Source organism: Somniosus microcephalus, chromosome 10, assembly GCF_052327205.1.
Source record: "Somniosus microcephalus isolate GS21.2 chromosome 10, FLI_Smic_1.0, whole genome shotgun sequence".
NCBI lineage: Eukaryota > Metazoa > Chordata > Chondrichthyes > Squaliformes > Somniosidae > Somniosus > Somniosus microcephalus.
This window is the reverse complement of record NC_140996.1, coordinates 67,643,639-67,660,734: the sequence shown is the minus strand read 5'-3', so window position 1 is coordinate 67,660,734 and position 17,096 is coordinate 67,643,639. Positions and strand designations below refer to the sequence as shown.

The 17,096-nt window shown below is 42.0% G+C and overlaps 1 protein-coding gene across 5 annotated transcripts in view; it reads right to left on the bottom strand.

The window, feature by feature from the left end:
- The window catches only part of prdx4 (peroxiredoxin 4), a 42,955-nt gene that overhangs the window by 1,781 nt on the left and 24,078 nt on the right, over window positions 1-17,096 (bottom strand). For 2 of the 5 annotated variants that reach the window (XM_085998582.1, XM_085998585.1), the window contains 4 exons: window positions 12,753-12,869; window positions 10,420-10,542; window positions 6,688-6,818; window positions 6,467-6,501 (listed from right to left, as the gene is read on the bottom strand). In XM_085998582.1, the coding sequence (XP_085854708.1) occupies window positions 6,467-6,501; window positions 6,688-6,818; window positions 10,420-10,542; window positions 12,753-12,869 (406 nt within the window). Of the gene's footprint in view, window positions 1-6,182; window positions 6,234-6,466; window positions 6,502-6,687; window positions 6,819-10,419; window positions 10,543-12,752; window positions 12,870-17,096 lie in introns of those variants that run through there. The other 3 variants (XM_085998583.1, XM_085998586.1, XM_085998584.1) reach the window with 3 other exon arrangements.

Below are 17,096 nucleotides of genomic sequence, written 5' to 3'. Positions count from 1 at the left end.
GGAAACCCATAGGACCTAATTCTTTAGAGGAAATAAGTATACATCTATAGCCTTATGAAAAGGGAAACATACGATGAGAGGAGGCCACAATGATTAGATGGAAGTAATTCAGCACCGGCACAAGAGATATTTTAAGCTTTATAAATAAAGTATTAGTGCCTTAGGTAAAGAAAGGTACAACAAACAGTTTTCACAAAGTATTAGGTAAGTGAAAAAGAATCTAAAGAGAATAGTAGAACGTATTCAGGACAATGGCATGCTATAGTCAGTTAGGGAATAAAGAGGACCATTGCAGGATAAACTGGGGAGGATTAGAAGTGACGAAAAGGCATGGTACAACTGCTGAACAGATAGTTTTTTTTTTTAGTTTTTTTAAACAGAAGGTTGCACCTGCTCCTTGACTAGTCAATAAAGATCACAAGGAAAATGGTGCTAGCTAAATTAAAAAGGACTCAAGGTGGGAAAAGCAAGGCCAGACGTCATATATCCCAGGGTGCTTAACGGAATAGCAGAAGTCTCTGCCATTTTATCTGATTCCATGGGGATATTTCAATAGCTCAAAACTGGTGTAGCGCCAGATGATTGGAGGAAAACAACATGTGGTTCCCCTATTCAGAAAAGGACAAAAGTCTGATCCCAGGAATTATAGACCAATGAGTCTAACCTCTGGTGGGGAAGTGATGGAAAATATCGTGATGCTATAAAATGAAGGCATAGGGGATACCTGGCACAGCTTCAGGAATAAAGTGTTTCACAAACCTGATCCAATTTAAAGAGGTAACTGGAACAGTAGATACCTAATTGGATTTTTAAAAAAACCTCGATAAACATCCACAGAGAAATTGTCTGAGCAAATTAGGTCTCATTGTGTTTGAGGGAAGGGGGCAAAGAAATGGGAAGATGGATTAGAAATTGGCAAATGGAGTACAGGGAGGGAGTTAAAAGGGTGATTTTAAATGGAATAGCTTCCCAATGAGTCTGGTAACAAGTAGTGTGCCCCAAGGGTCAGTGATAGAAACATAGAAACATAGAGATAGGAACAGGAGTAGGCCATTCGGCCCTTCGAGCCTGCTCCGCCATTCAATGAGATCATGGCTGATCTTCGTCTGAGATCATAGCTGATCTTACCAGTTCAGTACCCCGTCCCCGCCTTTTCTCCGTAACCCTTAATCCCCTTAGCCTTCAGAAATATATCCAATTCTCTCTTGAAAATATTTATTGAATTAGCCTTCACAGCCCTCTGTGGCAGGGAATTCCACAGGCTCACCACTCTTTGAGTGAAGAAATTCTTCCTCATTTCTGTTTTAAATGATTTGCCCGCTATTTTTAGACTGTGGCCCCTGGTTCTGTGCTCCCCGGCCATTGGAAACATTCTCTCTGAATTCAGCCTGTCCAGGCCTGCCATAATTTTATATGTTTCGATGAGATCCCCTCTCAATCTTCTAAACTCCAGTGAGTACAAGCCCAAACTATTTAATCTCTCTTCGTAGGTCATTCCCGCCATTCCAGGTATCAGCCTGGTGAATCGCCGTTGCACTCTTTCCATGGCAAGAACATCCTTCCGCAGATGGGGCGACCAAAACTGTACACAATACTCCAGATGCGGTCTCACCAGCACCTTGTACAGCTGTAGTAAGGTATCCCTATTCCTATACTCGAACCCCCTTGATACGAAGGCCAACATACCATTTGCCTTCTTAATCGCCTGTTGCACCTGCATGCTCTCCTTCAGTGACTGGTGCACAAGAACACCCAGGTCCCTCTGCACTTCCCCATCTCCCAATCTATTGCCATTTAGATAATAATCTACCCTCCTGTTTTTACCCCCAAAGTGGATAACCTCGCATTTATCCACATTATAGTGCATCTGCCACGTATCCGCCCATTCCCCCAACCTGTCCAAATCGCACTGTAGCCTCCTGACATCCTCATCAGAGCCCACCCCTCCTCCTAGTTTAGTGTCGTCAGCGAATTTGGAAATATTGCATCCAATTCCCTGATCCAGATCATTTATATATATTGTGAACAGCTGGGGTCCCAGGACAGATCCTTGCGGCACCCCGCTGGTCACTGCCTGCCACTCCGAAAACGAGCCGTTTATTCCAACTCTCTGTTTTCTATCCGCCAGCCAGTTCTCTATCCACGTTAATACTTTGCCCCCAATCCCATGAGCCTTAATTTTGCATGATAATCTTTTGTGTGGAACCTTATCGAAGGCTTTCTGGAAGTCAAGGTACACCACATCCACTGGCTCTCCCCCATCTATTTTACCAGTTACTTCCTCAAAAAATTCCAGCAGATTAGTCAAACACGATTTACCCTTTGTAAATCCATGTTGACTCTGTCCGATCCTTTCCCCATTTGTCAAGTGCTCCGCTATTTTATCCTTAATAATGGACTCTAGCATTTTGCCCACAACCGATGTAAGGCTTACTGGTCTATAATTCCCTGCTTTCTCTCTACCCCCCTTTTTAAATATTGGGGTAACATTAGCTACCCTCCAATCCACGGGTACTGTTCCCGAGTCAATGGAGTTCCGGAAGATGATCCTTAGAGCATCTGCTATCTCCAGGGCCACCTCCTTAAGTACCCTAGGATGTAGTTTATCAGGCCCCGGGGATTTGTCGGCCTTCAGTCCCCTCAACTTACCCAACACCATATCCCTAGAGATACTAATTTCTGTCAGCTCCTCCCTCTCATTAGTTCCTATGTTTGCCGATATTCCTGGGAGGTTATTTGTGTCCTCCTTTGTGAATACAGAACCAAAGTATGAGTTTAATTGGTCTGCCATTTCCTTATTCTCCATTATATATTCTCCCGAATCGGACTGCAAGGGACCGACTTGGGATTTTACCAGTCTTTTCCTCCTGATATACCGATAAAAGCTTTTGCAGTCTGTCTTTATGTTTGCTGCAAGTTTACTTTCGTATTCTATTTTCCCCTTCCTGATTAATCCCTTTGTCCTCTTTTGCTGTATCCTGTACTGCCCCCAATCTTCCGGTCTGGTGCTTTTTTTTGCCAGTTGATATGCCCTTTTTTTTGATTTTATGCTGTCCCTAATTTCCCTCGTTATCCACGGTTGAGTCACCTTTTTAGGTTTATTTTTATGCCAAACCGGTATAAACATGTTCTGGAATTCTTCCATTCTATCTTTGAATGCTTGCCATTGTCTATCCACTGTCAATCCCCCCAGAAACACCACCCAATCAATCTTACCCAATTCCCGTCTCATACCCTCGTAATTCCCTTTATTTAAGTTCTGGACCTTAGTCTCTGATTCAATTTCCTCACTCTCCATCTCGACTGAGAGCTCGATCATATTATGATCGCTCTGACCCAAGGGGCCTCGTATAAGAAGATTGCTGATAAGTCCCTTCTCATTGCACAATACCCAGTCTAAAATGGCCTGATCTCGAGTCGGCTCCTCGACATATTGGTCCAGATAACCGTCCCGAAAACATTCCAGGAATTCCTCCTCCTCAGAATTTTTACTAATTTGGGTAGTCCAATCAATATGTGTCCCTTCTGTTAAATATATTTATTAATGATCTAGGAGGACATAAACACATTAAAATTGTAAAATCATATACAGTAGCACAGGAGATGGTCATTCAGCCCATCGTGCCTGTGCCGGCTCTTTGAACGAGCTCTCCAATTAGTCCCACTCCCCTGCTCTTTCCCCAGGGCCCTGCAAATTTCTCCTTTTCAACTATTTATCCAATTCCCTTTTGAAAGTTACTATTGAATTCTGCATTCACCAACTTTTCAGGCAGTTCATTCCTTAAATTTGTGCCCTCTGGATACTGACCCTCCTGCCAGTGAATGACAAAATTATGTGGCAAAGTTAGATTGCAACTGGATTTAGATAGATTGGGGAAGTGGGCACAAGAGTGGCAAGTGTCCTCCAATATGGATAAGTGTGTGGCTATTCACATAAGTACACAAAATAAGAACACACAATGACAAGAGTAGGTATTGGTTAAAGATACACTTGGAAAAAGATTTGGGAGTGGTCAGTCAGGAAGCTTCAGCCAAAGCCAACTTGCCAAGTTACCCAGATTATTCATTACAAAACTAGGACCACAATAATAGGGATATACAAGACTTTGTCATAACTACATTTGGAATACTGCGTCCAATTTTGGTTCTTCCCACATCAGAATGGATAGGATAACACTGAAGAAGGTACAGAAAAAACAAGGGTGACCCCCACCCCCCTAAGCTAAGATAGACTTTATGCCTTGGGTTTGTATGTACTGGAGAGAGATCTAATCCAGGAATGTAAGACTATTAAAAAGGTACATACATCATGGGGAATTTTATCGCCAGAGTGTGATTGATCTGTGGAACAAGATACTGGAGGATGTATTAAATACTGATTCAATACAGTCCTTCAAGAATGCCTTATATGAATGTTTGCACAATGAGGACATCACGTTACATGAAAGTCAATAGTAAATCATTCCTGAATGAATAAAATAATGGCTCCAGGACCTCCTGATCGCTCACGTGGGAACAGGAGGAATTTCTGTCAGAGGACTTGAACGAGCCACAGATCTCTGGTATTTTGCAAGACTCTTCTAGGACATTGAGTGCTGAGGAAGGGGATCAGGGATGTTAATGTACAGGATACAAAAACGTAGGGATGGGGGACCAGGACAGGGGGGGGGGGGGGGGCGCGCTAGGGGGAGACAGGGGCATATGGGCACAATAGCCTTTCCTTGTCCAGGATGCGTGAACAAAAGGGCCTTTATCTGAACCTATCTTGTCATTTTCTCCCCATTTCCTCTCTCTTTGGATGTCTCAATCTCTAGTGCTTTGATGCATTACTTTAGTGATGTTATAAATTTTAATAAAAAATAAATAAAACACACAAACCCAAGATATTCAGCAAGATGTCACCCAATGTGTATGGGGGGGGGGGGGGAAAGAGATTCTTTGTGGGAACTAATGGAACAAAAGATAAACAAAAAAAGAAAGTTGTGGGACACACCAAGCAGAGATGGTTGGGGCTTGGGAGTGTTCACGTAGTTTGGGGACACTTGTGAAGGGAGAGTTGGAGTACAGACATTCACATGCACAAACAAGCATGTGCAGGACACCTTAAAATAGAGGCATTAAGCATCCAAAAGGCATGCATGCAACACTGCCCATCATGAAATACTCTGCTTTTACTGGAAAAAAGGTAGTTCCAAGAGTGCATCAACACACCAGGTTGAGGCCAGAGAGACCACACGGGAGTTTTCCGATGGATTTGCAATATGGGATGATCAGCTCTAAAGTTATTTCAGATTTAAGTGTCAGGTATAAATTTTAGGGCATGCAGTGAGGTGGTTGGGGAACGAACATGGCTATTACAAATAAGTTTGACTTTTTTTCTTTGATTTTATGGCAGTTGCTCTTTAGTGAATGGAAAGATAAGTTAGCAAATTATTGTTTTTTGATCTGGATATTTGAGCCAAGCAGCATGCTTCACATTCCATGTAATTTTGTAACGAAAGCTCAAAGTTTTGATTTTGGCAATTTTTAATTAATGAAAGCCCAAACTTTAAAAGGGAACACACATCCTGAAAGCAAGTATCTGGTTGAACGCTGGGGCAACATTGTGAAGTTGTAGAATGAATATCTTGTAAAAGATCTAAGAAAGTAATAACTCCATCCAGTAGATTGAGCACTGTATGCCGAAATAAACATCAAGCCAGTTGATATACTGTTAGTTTGGAAAAACTATTAGAGATATTTACTTGTGATTGCCATCAAAATGATGATGTTCAGTTAATAAGTTTAAATCTTGCTCACAGATCCTCTATGCACCCTCCTGTGACTCCAACCACCTGACCTGTCAGATGCAGAACAACCTGCCCAAATCATTCCCAATTCCAACAGGAAGTCTCAGTTAGAGGGTAGCTTGCTTCCAGTGATCTAGTCTGCAGAGCTGATAGGACAGGAACTGCCCACTTTACTAGAGAATCTAAGCAGCATATTTAAAAGTTGTCAGCTCTGCTTAGTTCAGTGTGGAGGAATCTGCTGACAGTAAGGATAACGTTAAAAGGATAAGCTATTAGCTACATCAGCACAATAGCATTTTCTGTTATTGGGTACATACTCACTTTACAAACCATCAATTTTAAAGTCCACAGCAATTTAACACCTGTAATCACACCTGTTGCCAGTGAGTTTACTTACAAGTCTTCTCGTGGCCACCACTTTTTCATGACATCTTCTGGTTTGATCTGATTAAAATATATCAGCAGCATGATTACAGATGTTAATGTGCTTTGACTTTTTTTTTAAGTTTCAAATTGGGCTATATCTAAAGTCGATAACACCATAGATTTGATAAAGGCAACATAAAGGGACGTTAATATTTTAGTGTAATTTAATAGTTGTAGCAAATGTATGTTAAATGAAATCTTTTTCATAAAGACGAGGTCAGGAAAGGTTTTAAGTTAAATGACAGTCTTACCGTATCGCTTCCAGGTTTCCAACCAGCCGGGCAAACTATAAAAACCGAAGACCAAACATCAAAACAATGCGCATGAATTCGGGCTGCAGCTGAGCAATAAAGTGTCACTATTCACTCGGCACTATTTTATTTTATTCCAAGTTATTTATTTTTGCCAATTTAACTGAAATGATGACTGAAATAAGTCTCATGCACTTAGCTCAAATAATATTCATACGTACCTTCACCATGTGTGTCAGTATACTGGAATGCTTGAACTAAACGAAGTGTTTCATCCACTGACCGGCCCACTGGGAGATCATTCATTGTAATTTGTCTCAGTACTCCTTTGTCATCAATAATAAAAAGGCCTCTGAAATACACACACTGTTTTTCTTAGTGTCAACTTTATTCTCCATGATGGAAGAGGCTGCATGTTTAATGTAATTTACATATACAAAATAGGTTTGAGAAAAGGCAGTGGTAAACTATAAAAGTGCCATTCTCAGTATACTACTTCAACAACAATTTGCATTTATATAGCACCTTTAACATAGTAACACATCTCAAGGCACTTCATAGGAGCGTCAGACAAAATTTGACAGCCACATAAGGAGATATTGGGACAAATTCTTCCAAATTCAATTATAAAATTGGGCAAAATCTCTCCGGTAGCGATCAGGTGTTTTGGCATTAAAATCCTCCATAACCTATTCAGCTCACCATTTCACAGCTCCTCTTGCACCCAAGCAGTTCCAATTATACCATTAGATGTGCTCCATCTAGACACTAGGGCGTTATCCATGGGGCAGATTTGGCAACAGAACAAACACCTTAATTATGAACCACTTCCAAAGCATAAATGAACTTTAACTCCATACCTCCAACTGAACCCTAGATTTGAATTTTCATGGGTTCCGAGAGCAGCCATCAAAGGCACAAAACATGAGCCTCCAATGAGCCAACATTAGGAACACCGGGATTCTACAAGCATGCTGGAAGAGGAGCCCAGTAATGGGTCTCAGCTCAACACCCTCTCCTGCTATCCCAATAGCAACATAAAAACATCGCAAGGCAAAATGTAGCTTTAGTCCTGACATGTTGAATTTCTTTCAGAAGTAAATATAGCACTATAAATTCTAATCAGAGTAGATGGGCAAGCGTAAATGTATAATTGCTGCTAAAAAAAAGTTCTTTTTGATCATCTAGTGCTGTTAGCACAGGATCAAACAACAGTTGTGATCCAGTATGCATAGATAGTAGAGCAAGCGAGAACATCACACATTCCTCGCAAACTAGTGGCTACAACACCTGCGTAACATTTAACCTGTTTAGTTTTACATTTTTGATTGAATATTCACACAAAGGGTTACTACGGGCTAGAAATGAAACTCACCAGATGCAAATATTAAAATTGAGTATAAAGCAAAAATCTTAAAATTCTGAATTCTTGAATTTTGTTCAGTTAGCCAATTGGTTTGAAGGCATAGGAATGCATTTGAAATGGCAATACTCAGCAGATTTGCAGGCAATAGTAACTTATACACACTGTATGCTAGTGTATAGCTCGATCAACTCATCTGCATATGCTACACCTGGGCAAAGCTTCATGCCTAACACAAATGTATAGCAGGAACTGTAGGAAGCCATAAATCATAGGCTCAATATTTCTGCAAAGTTGGAAGATAAAACTGCTAACAGACTTCCACTTAACCGATGACAGACCCATTGAATCAGCATAGAAATATTACATTCCTTATCGCTCTCCTTTCCCCTGCCAAAAAAAGAGGGGTTTTCAAACCTTTCTGCGGGGGGATCCCCTGCAAAGAGCGACACTCCCGAGAATCCCTGTCCTTTCTTCAAAGTAGCAAAATATTTTCCTCGTCCCAGACAGAAGTGGGCTCCCTAAAATGGTAGAGACCTCAATTTGGAAACTATAAGAAGCAAATGGTTAAATTAATTTTCTAAAAGCCCTTCTTCATACAAGATGCAAATCTTGGAAAACTGATTGGGTAAGAATTTAAGTACCTCTGCTTTATGATGAAACAAAGAACCCGAGCTGATAATGGAGATTTTGGACATTGTTTTTATTAATAGGTACGATGGTAACTTTCAGGAGTAAAATACAGTGATAGTGTGGGCGGGTATTTGCAGTTTTAATGGAAATGCCTACTGATGACAAATTTCATAAAATAGTGTTTTAATCTAGATAAGGTACTTATTAAACTACCTTAAAAGGGAAGATTTTTGCTTTATACTGTAGAAGCTTGAAGGAGGAAGAAATTTGTAAATAGAAGTTTGTAGAAGACTACAAGTAACTGCCAATGGCATACCCCAACGATCAGAACCAGCACACTAAAGGAAAATCTCATATTTTGACTAAATTAAACTGCCACTGATGATAGTCGTAACTCATGCTCTTCCTGCTCATACATTTTCACTCAACACCTTTACAATTCTTGGTTACATGCTGCCCCCCTCAATGACATCATCTGCAGGGACAGGGCTAGCTTCCACATAGATGCCGATGATACCAAGCTCTATCACTCCATTGCAGTTCTCGAGCCCTCGACTGCCGCCTTGTCTGACCAGCAGGCTGACAGCATCAAGTCTTGGTTGAGTCACAACTTCCTCCAGCTTAAGACTAAAGCCAGTGTCTTGGGCCCCACCACAACTCCACTCACCACTGACCCCATCTCCCTCCCTGGCCACACTCTGGTCTCTCAATTTTGGCATCCTGTTTTACCCTGAGCTGAGCTTTAAATCTCACATCCTAACCATCACCAAGATCGCTTAGTTTCATCGTCGCTGGGTCAAAATCCTGGAACTCCCTCAATAGCACTGTGGGAACACCTTCACCACACGGGACTGCAGCGGTTCAAGGCGGCGGCTCACCACCACCTTCTCAAGGGCAATTAGGGATGGGCAATAAATGCTGGCCTTGCCAGTGACGCCCACATCCCATGAATGAATTAAAAAACATTTTTTCACAATATTACCCACCTCCACCCTTACCTCAGTCCTCCACCAATGAAACGGTTATAAATGCCTTGGTCACTGCCAGATTCAACTATTCAAACCCTGGTCTCCCAAACTCCTCCCTCCATAAACTCAACTTGTCTAAAATTGCCACACATATCCTGTCTCTCACCAAGTCCTGCGCGCCCATCACCCTCACTGGCCTACATGGTGCCCTGTCCTCAATGTATTCAACTTAAAATCCTCATTCTAGTTTATAAAACCTCCATGACCTCACTTCACCCGACCTCGGCAATCTCCTCCAGTCACCCCATTCATCAGTACCCAGTCCAATGCTCCCTTCCGATCACCCCACCACTGATGGTGGCTAAGCTTTCAGCTGCCTCTGTTGACCGTCTGGAACTGCCCTCCTTAACCTCGCCACTTCTTTCTACCTTTAAAAATCTTCTTAAAACCAATCTCTTCAATCAAGCTTTTGGTCACATCTCCTAAAGCCTATTTATGAAGCGTCTTGGACATTACCTTATGTTAAAGGTGTAATATAAATACAACTTGCTGCATAGTCAGAATTTGTAGAGTCTATTTCACCTGTCTCCCTGCAAACCTGCTGACATTGAATAGACAAACATCAGTTATACAGGCTGAAGAGAATGATCTTACATGTTGCAATTAAAATCACAGTAATGTTATTACCAAATCCATTAACAAATTAATCACTGAAGTCCTGGGTTAAATGTTAAGAAGTTGAAAAGGTAAGCAAAATGGAAACACTTTAGCAAAAGAAAACCAAAGATATTCATGTACTACAAGCAAAAAAAAATTCAAAACTGCACAACAAATCTCTAACATACCTGCACCACAATACAATAAAAATATTTGAAGTTTTATTGCATTTACAGGTATTTTTCAGATCCATTCTGATTTGCAGTTTTCACACCTATAGCTATAAATGGCAAATTGATGCTATGTTTTCGAGCATGGGTTTTCTGCATTACCTAAGTGTATGCCCTTGGTCCTCCAAATACACACCATAATCCTTTGCAATTTGGTGTGTAAGATCTGAGAGTAGCGGGATCTTCATTGGTCCTAGTCCACCTTGTTTTCTTGGTGTATTTATCCTTTATAAAACAAAAGGATCTCCTTAAGAAGTGTACTCTACTTACATGACAAGATTGAACAAACATTTACACAAATGGTTTATATCTGCAGATAAGCACCTAGAATTATGAAGTAGAGACTCAACTACGGATTGGAGAAATGAAATGAGATTCTCTGAAGGGGATAAAATCTCACTCCACTTCTATTTGACCTGCGTGGACTCCCTTAAGTGTCAAACCAGGTTTAAGAGGTACTCGGGGATCTCTTTTTAAACCTACCGCAGTTAACTTCAAAAAGCAGAAATGAGCTCTGTGCAGGCATGTACCAAACCACACACAGAGCTTACTCCTGGACAGGAACGTTGGTGAGCCTGCCCGACAGGTAGTGTAGGATAATTAGGGATCATTAAAATCATTATATAGATAGGAGGGAGATAACTGATAAACTAGACAAACTTAAATACCAGGGACAGCTAAGGTTATTTCAATATTCAAAAAGGGAGGTGGAACAAGTTCAGCTAAGGTTGGTGGTAGGAAAGTGGAATTCACGACCACATGGAGTGGTCGAGGCGAAGAGCTTAGATGCATTTAAGGGGACGCTAGATAAGTACCTGATGAAGAAAAAAGGATATTGATAGGGTTAGATGAAGGTAGGAGGAGGCTCAAGTGGAGCATAAACACTGGCATAGACTTGTTGGGCTGAATAGCCTGTTTCTGTTACTGTCCACAAAAAGGACAAATCCAATCCAGCCAATTACCGCCCCATCAGTCTACTCTCAATCATCAGCAAAGTGATGGAAGGGGTCATCAACAGTGCTATCAAGCGGCACTTACTCACCAATAACCTGCTCACTGATGCCCAGTTTGGGTTCTGCCAAGACCACTCGGCTCCCGACCTCATTACAGCCTTGGTCCAAACATGGACAAAGGAGCTGAATTCCAGAGGTGAGCTGAGAGTGACCGCCCTTGACATCAAGGCAGCATTTGACCGTGGCATCAAGGAGCCCTAGTAAAACTGAAGTCAATGGGAATCGGAGGAGAAACGCTCCACTGGCTGGAGTCATACCTAGCACAAAGGAAGATGGTTGTGGTGGTTGAAGGTCAATCATCACAGCCCCAGGACATCGCTGCAGGAGTTCCTCAGAGCAGTGTCCTAAGCCCAACCATCTTCAGCTGCTTCACCAATGACCTTCCCTCCAACATAAGGTCAGAAATGAGGATGTTTGCTGATGACTGCAGTGTTCAGCGGCATTCACAGTTCCTCAGATAATGAAGCAGTCCATGCCCGCATGCAACAAAACCTGGACGGCGCTCAGGCTTGGGCTGATAAGTGGCAGGTAACATTCACGCCACAGAAGTGCCAGGCAATGACTATCTCCAACAAGCGTGAGTCTAGCCACCGCCCCTTGACATTCAACGGTATTACCATCACCGAATCCCCCACCATCAACATCTTGGGGGTCACCATTAATCAGAAATTTAACTGGACCAGCCACATAAATACTGTGGCAACAAGAGCAGATCAGAGGCTGGGTATTCTGCGGTGAGTGTCTCACCTCCTGACTCCCCAAAGCCTTTCCACCATCTACAAGGTACAAGTAAGGAGTGTGATGGAATACTCTCCACTTGCCTGGATGAGTGCAGCGCCAACAACACTCAAGAAGCTCAACACCATCCAGGACAATACAGCCCGCTTAATTAGCACCCCATCCACCACCGGCGTACCGTGGCTGCAGTGTGTACCATCTACAAGATGCACTGCAGCAAATCACCAAGGCTTCTTCAGCAGCACCTCCTAAACCCGTGACCTCTTCCACCTAGGTGGTCAAGGGCAGTAGGCGCATGGGAACACCACCACCTCCAAGTCACACACCATCCTGACTTGGAAGTATATCGTCGCTGGGTCAAAATCCTGGAACTCCCTCCTTAACAGCACTGTGGGAGTACCTCCACCACACAGAATGCAGCAGTTCAAGAAGGCGGCTCACCACCACCTTCGAGAGCAATTAGGGATGGGCAATAAACGCCCACATCCCATAAACGAATAATAAAATGGGTATGTAATAAAATCAGCTGTATTAGCTGATGAATGTAAATTTACTGAAATGAAAAGACAAGAATCTAGCTGATTACTTATTGTAAAAAAAAGTAAAACAATTCATTTGACGAATTGAGTTAATGTCGTTCTAAAAGCATGAAGTTTATATTGTATCAAGTACTGCCCTACTTACCATGCCAAGTGTGTAAATTGAGAGTCAACTGAACAGGCCACTACTTCGGTATTAATAGATCTGAACTCTTTAATTCTGTCGCTGAAAGCTATTATCTCAGTGGGACAAACGAATGTGCTGTAAATAAAAGAAACAAAGCAGTTGTGAATAATGGATCAGTTATAGATTCAGACCTTTGCTTAAGAAACACACCTAAATGGCAAGATGTCACAGACAGCAACTTAAGAATACTGCACCCAAGGTGTATCCACAGCAGCCAATTACCTTTTGCAAAAAAAAATACAAAAAAGGGAGACAAGGCTTTGAAAAACACTCCATGTGAAAAGCACTCAATTACTGGGCAAAAAGAAAACTACTATTGCATTGAGTTTATTTTGGTTGGCATCACAGTGCCAACTCAAAGGAGGCATGTTTTAAAAGCCTTGACAAGTTTACCAAATCAGTATGTCATGTTACAGCATTTAAAAACAGAATCAGAAATCTGCATTGGCATTATTGGTAACTCAGTAAAACAGCTACAAAATGCAACAGCACACTTTGCTGGCAAGAATATAGTACTGCATTCTCAATTTGACGACAAAATTGCCAGCTGACAAAACATGTACAGTAAATTTCATTTTCAAAAAAATATTGTGGGTAACCTATCATAAATTTAAAAAACCAAATTCTCCTCTTAGCCTTCTCTGTTCCAGTAGACACAGTTCCAGTATTCAGTCTCAGCGCATAACTATAGATAGATTTCCATCCCTGGCATCATTCCGGTGAATCTACACTGTACATTCTCTGGTTTAAACATCCTTTCTGTATGGGGCTCCTAAAACTGCCTAACCATTGGCGTTAAGGGCAGTTTCTCAATGTTTGGAAGTGAGTAGAGATCCCCAATGGGGTTCTGTTCTGGGATCACTTCTGCTCTCTGTGCATCAATGATTCGGATATTACGTCTAGTGGGAGTGGTGTCCAAATATTCAGACAATACTAAAATAGGAGGCATAGTGAATTATTCTGAGGACCAAAAGGAAGCTACAAAGGGATATTGATAAGATGGTGGAATGAGCAAAAAAGAGGCAAATGGAATTCAATGTCAGTAAATGTGAGATGGTATATTTTGGTTAAATAAATAATTATACACTGAATGAGGGAAAGTTGGTTGATGTGCAAGAGCAGAGGGATTTGGGAGTTCATGTTCACAACACCTTAAAAGTAGCGCGATAAATGGATAAGGCCATAATAAAGCTATTGGAATAGTGTTTTATGGCAAGAGGTATAGAATATAAAAGTCGAGATGCAATGGCTAACCACAGTTGGAGTACTGCATGCAGTTTTGGGCTCTGCACTATAGGAAGGATGTTGAAGCAATAGAGGGTACAGCACAGATTCACTAGGATACTGCCTAGTTTGAGGAAATACAAATACAAAGAATTGAAAAACTGGGACTGTTTTCTTTAGAACAGAGGAGATATGGGGCAATTTGATAGAGGTTGATTAAGAATTATGAAGGTATGGAACTGAGTGAATATAAACAGACTATTTCCAGTGATTTGAGAGGTCTAGCACAAGGGGGTATTGATACAAGATTAAACGTAAGGTTTTGGACAGAGAGCTAGAAAAATGCATTTTTTTTTTTCCAAGAGGGTTGTGAGGCTGTGGAACACTACCAGAGTTAGTGATTGATCCAGAGACGGTCAATATTTAAGAATGTTAAATAGGTGATTGAAGGAGAAGGGAATAAAGAGATACGGGTACAGGGCAAACACATCAAATTAGTACTACTGTTCATGGAGGATAAATAACAAAATGGACCACTTAGGTCGACCTGTTTCTGTAATAAAAACAGAAAATGCTAGAAATACCCAGCCGGTCAAGCAGCCTCTGTGGAGATAGGGTAGAGAGAAACTATCTGTTTTCCTTAATATCCTGAAAACTTTGACCAGAGCGCCCCTTAACCTTCTAAATTCTAGGGAATACAACCCTAATTTGTGTAATCTCTCCTCGTAACTTAGCCCTTGAAGTCCAGGTATCATTCTGGTAAACCTACGCTGCACTCCCTCCAAGGCCAATATAGCCTCCCTAAGGTGTGGTGCCCAGAACTGCTCACAGTACTCCAGGTGTGGTCTAACCAAGGCTTTGTACAGCTGCAGCATAACTTCTGCCCCCTTGTATTCTAGTCCTCTAGATATAATTGTGGTGTATGTGCCTTTAAGAGCAATTATGGTGTATGTGCCTTTAATAGCCCCGGGTGTGCGTAATGCCGGTAATTGCCACTTGGGCTATATAAGCCTGTGTATTGTGTATATCCTTTAGAAACCCCCCCCCAGACTTGCTTAGTAAATACCTATGAACCAACTCCTGTCTTCAGTGTCTTTACCTACACACGGACACTACAGTGGCGACGAAGTGGAAACGGACTTACCTGCAATTCGGCAGCACCTCAAGGACATCGATTCCTCCAGCGTCCAGAAGACTCAAGGAAGTAAGAGAAACTGTGGTTTCACCAGCTGGCCAAGCTGGTGACAGGTACTGCGCTAATCCTTCCTGGGCGTCAGGCTGGAGCTCCAGCGGCGGGCTCTACAGCTGAGACAGGCAGCGAAATCGGAGGCAAGCAATAACGGACTGGGAGGGTGCACTCGAGAGACGGCCGGCGCGGCAAGCAGGTCAGCGTTTAGACCTCCGTCGGGAACGAGTCTCCAACAGTGAATAAACGGAAACCACAGTAAAACAGCGTTGTTATCGGTAGCAGCGGCGGGAAAGCGCCATATCGTTGCTACAGAGAAAAAAAAAGCGCGGGAAGCGCCATATCTTTTCTGAAATGCCTAAATCTGGTAATATTGAGGCTTTTGATGGCGAAATAGAAGATTGGACCACATGCGTGGAAAGAGTAGAGGTTTATTGCACTGCAAATGGAATAACAGATGAAAAAAAAGCTTCAGTACTTCTGAACTTAATGGGCGCGAAGACATACGGGCTGTTACGAAATTTAATCACTCCAGCCAAACCAAAGGACAAGACTTTTAAAGAAATTGTTGATACCCTGCAGGAGCATTTAAACCCAACACCGCTGCTGATAGCGGAACGATTCAAGTTCTTCGAGAAATCAACACAAGAATGAAAGTAACGCTGATTACCTAACCGAATTAAGAAAGCTATCAAAGTACTGCCAATTCGGAGCAGGACTATCGGATTATCTTCGAGACAAATTTGTTTGCGGTCTCTTAAGTGAAGGAACACAAAAAAGACTGCTTTCTGAAAAAGATTTAACATTGGACAAAGCTTTCAGTATGGCTGTATCATACGAAGCAGCAGCAAAAGGAGCTGCAGAGATACAACAAGAGACACAGGACTTCGGCACCCATAAAATGACACAGGAGTTCGGAAGATGTTATCGCTGCGGCAGATCCACCCATAACCAGAGGGACTGCTGGTTCAAGGGCAAAGCATGCAGGCAATGTGGTAAGATTGGACACATTGCACGGGTATGCCAATCTGGACAAAATAAATCCACTGACAAAAAACAAAAAATCAATAAAGAAAAGTACAGGAAGGTACAAATGACGACGGACAATAGCTCCGAAGACCAGAATAGCGATAGCGACTCCGGAAACAAGAGACTAAGCTGTCTCAAATTACATAATGTACTTGCCAAAGAGGATTACCAAACCATTTGGGTTACCCTCACAATAGCAGGGTCCCCAGTTAAAATGGAGCTAGATACAGGATCAGCTCTAACCGTAATAAATCGACGAGATTACGAGAGGCTATTTTCGCATATACCTCCAAAAGACACATCCATTATCTTAAAAACATATACGGGGCAGAAAGTCTACCCCAAAGGAAAAATAAGGGTGCCTGTGGTATACAACGGCAAAGAAATACAAAAGTTGTATTTATACATTCTACAAGATGGTGGTCCACCGTTGTTGGGACGTGAATGGATAAGGAAGATACGTTTAGACTGGCACTCCATTCAGGCACTGACGGTGACCAGTAAGGAAAAAAACAATGATGACATCATACCTGAACGATTAAAAGTCATCTTGGCCAACGCCAAAGAAGTGTTTCAAGAGAAACTAGGAACCTTGAAAGGCATCACCGCCTCAATAAAAGTGGAAGATACAGCAATTCCAAAATTTTTTAAGGCAAGACCGGTGCCATACGCAATACGTCCGGCAGTCGAGGCAGAGCTGAAGAATTTGGAAAAGGCAGGCGTATTATCCAAAATAGATTGGAGCGAATGGGCAACACCCATCGTTCCAGTCATGAAAAAAACATTGAAAAATAACTCTGAGGAACAGGAAAAAATTCGCATCTGTGGGGACTTTAAGGTGACTGTAAACCCGGTCCTTCACA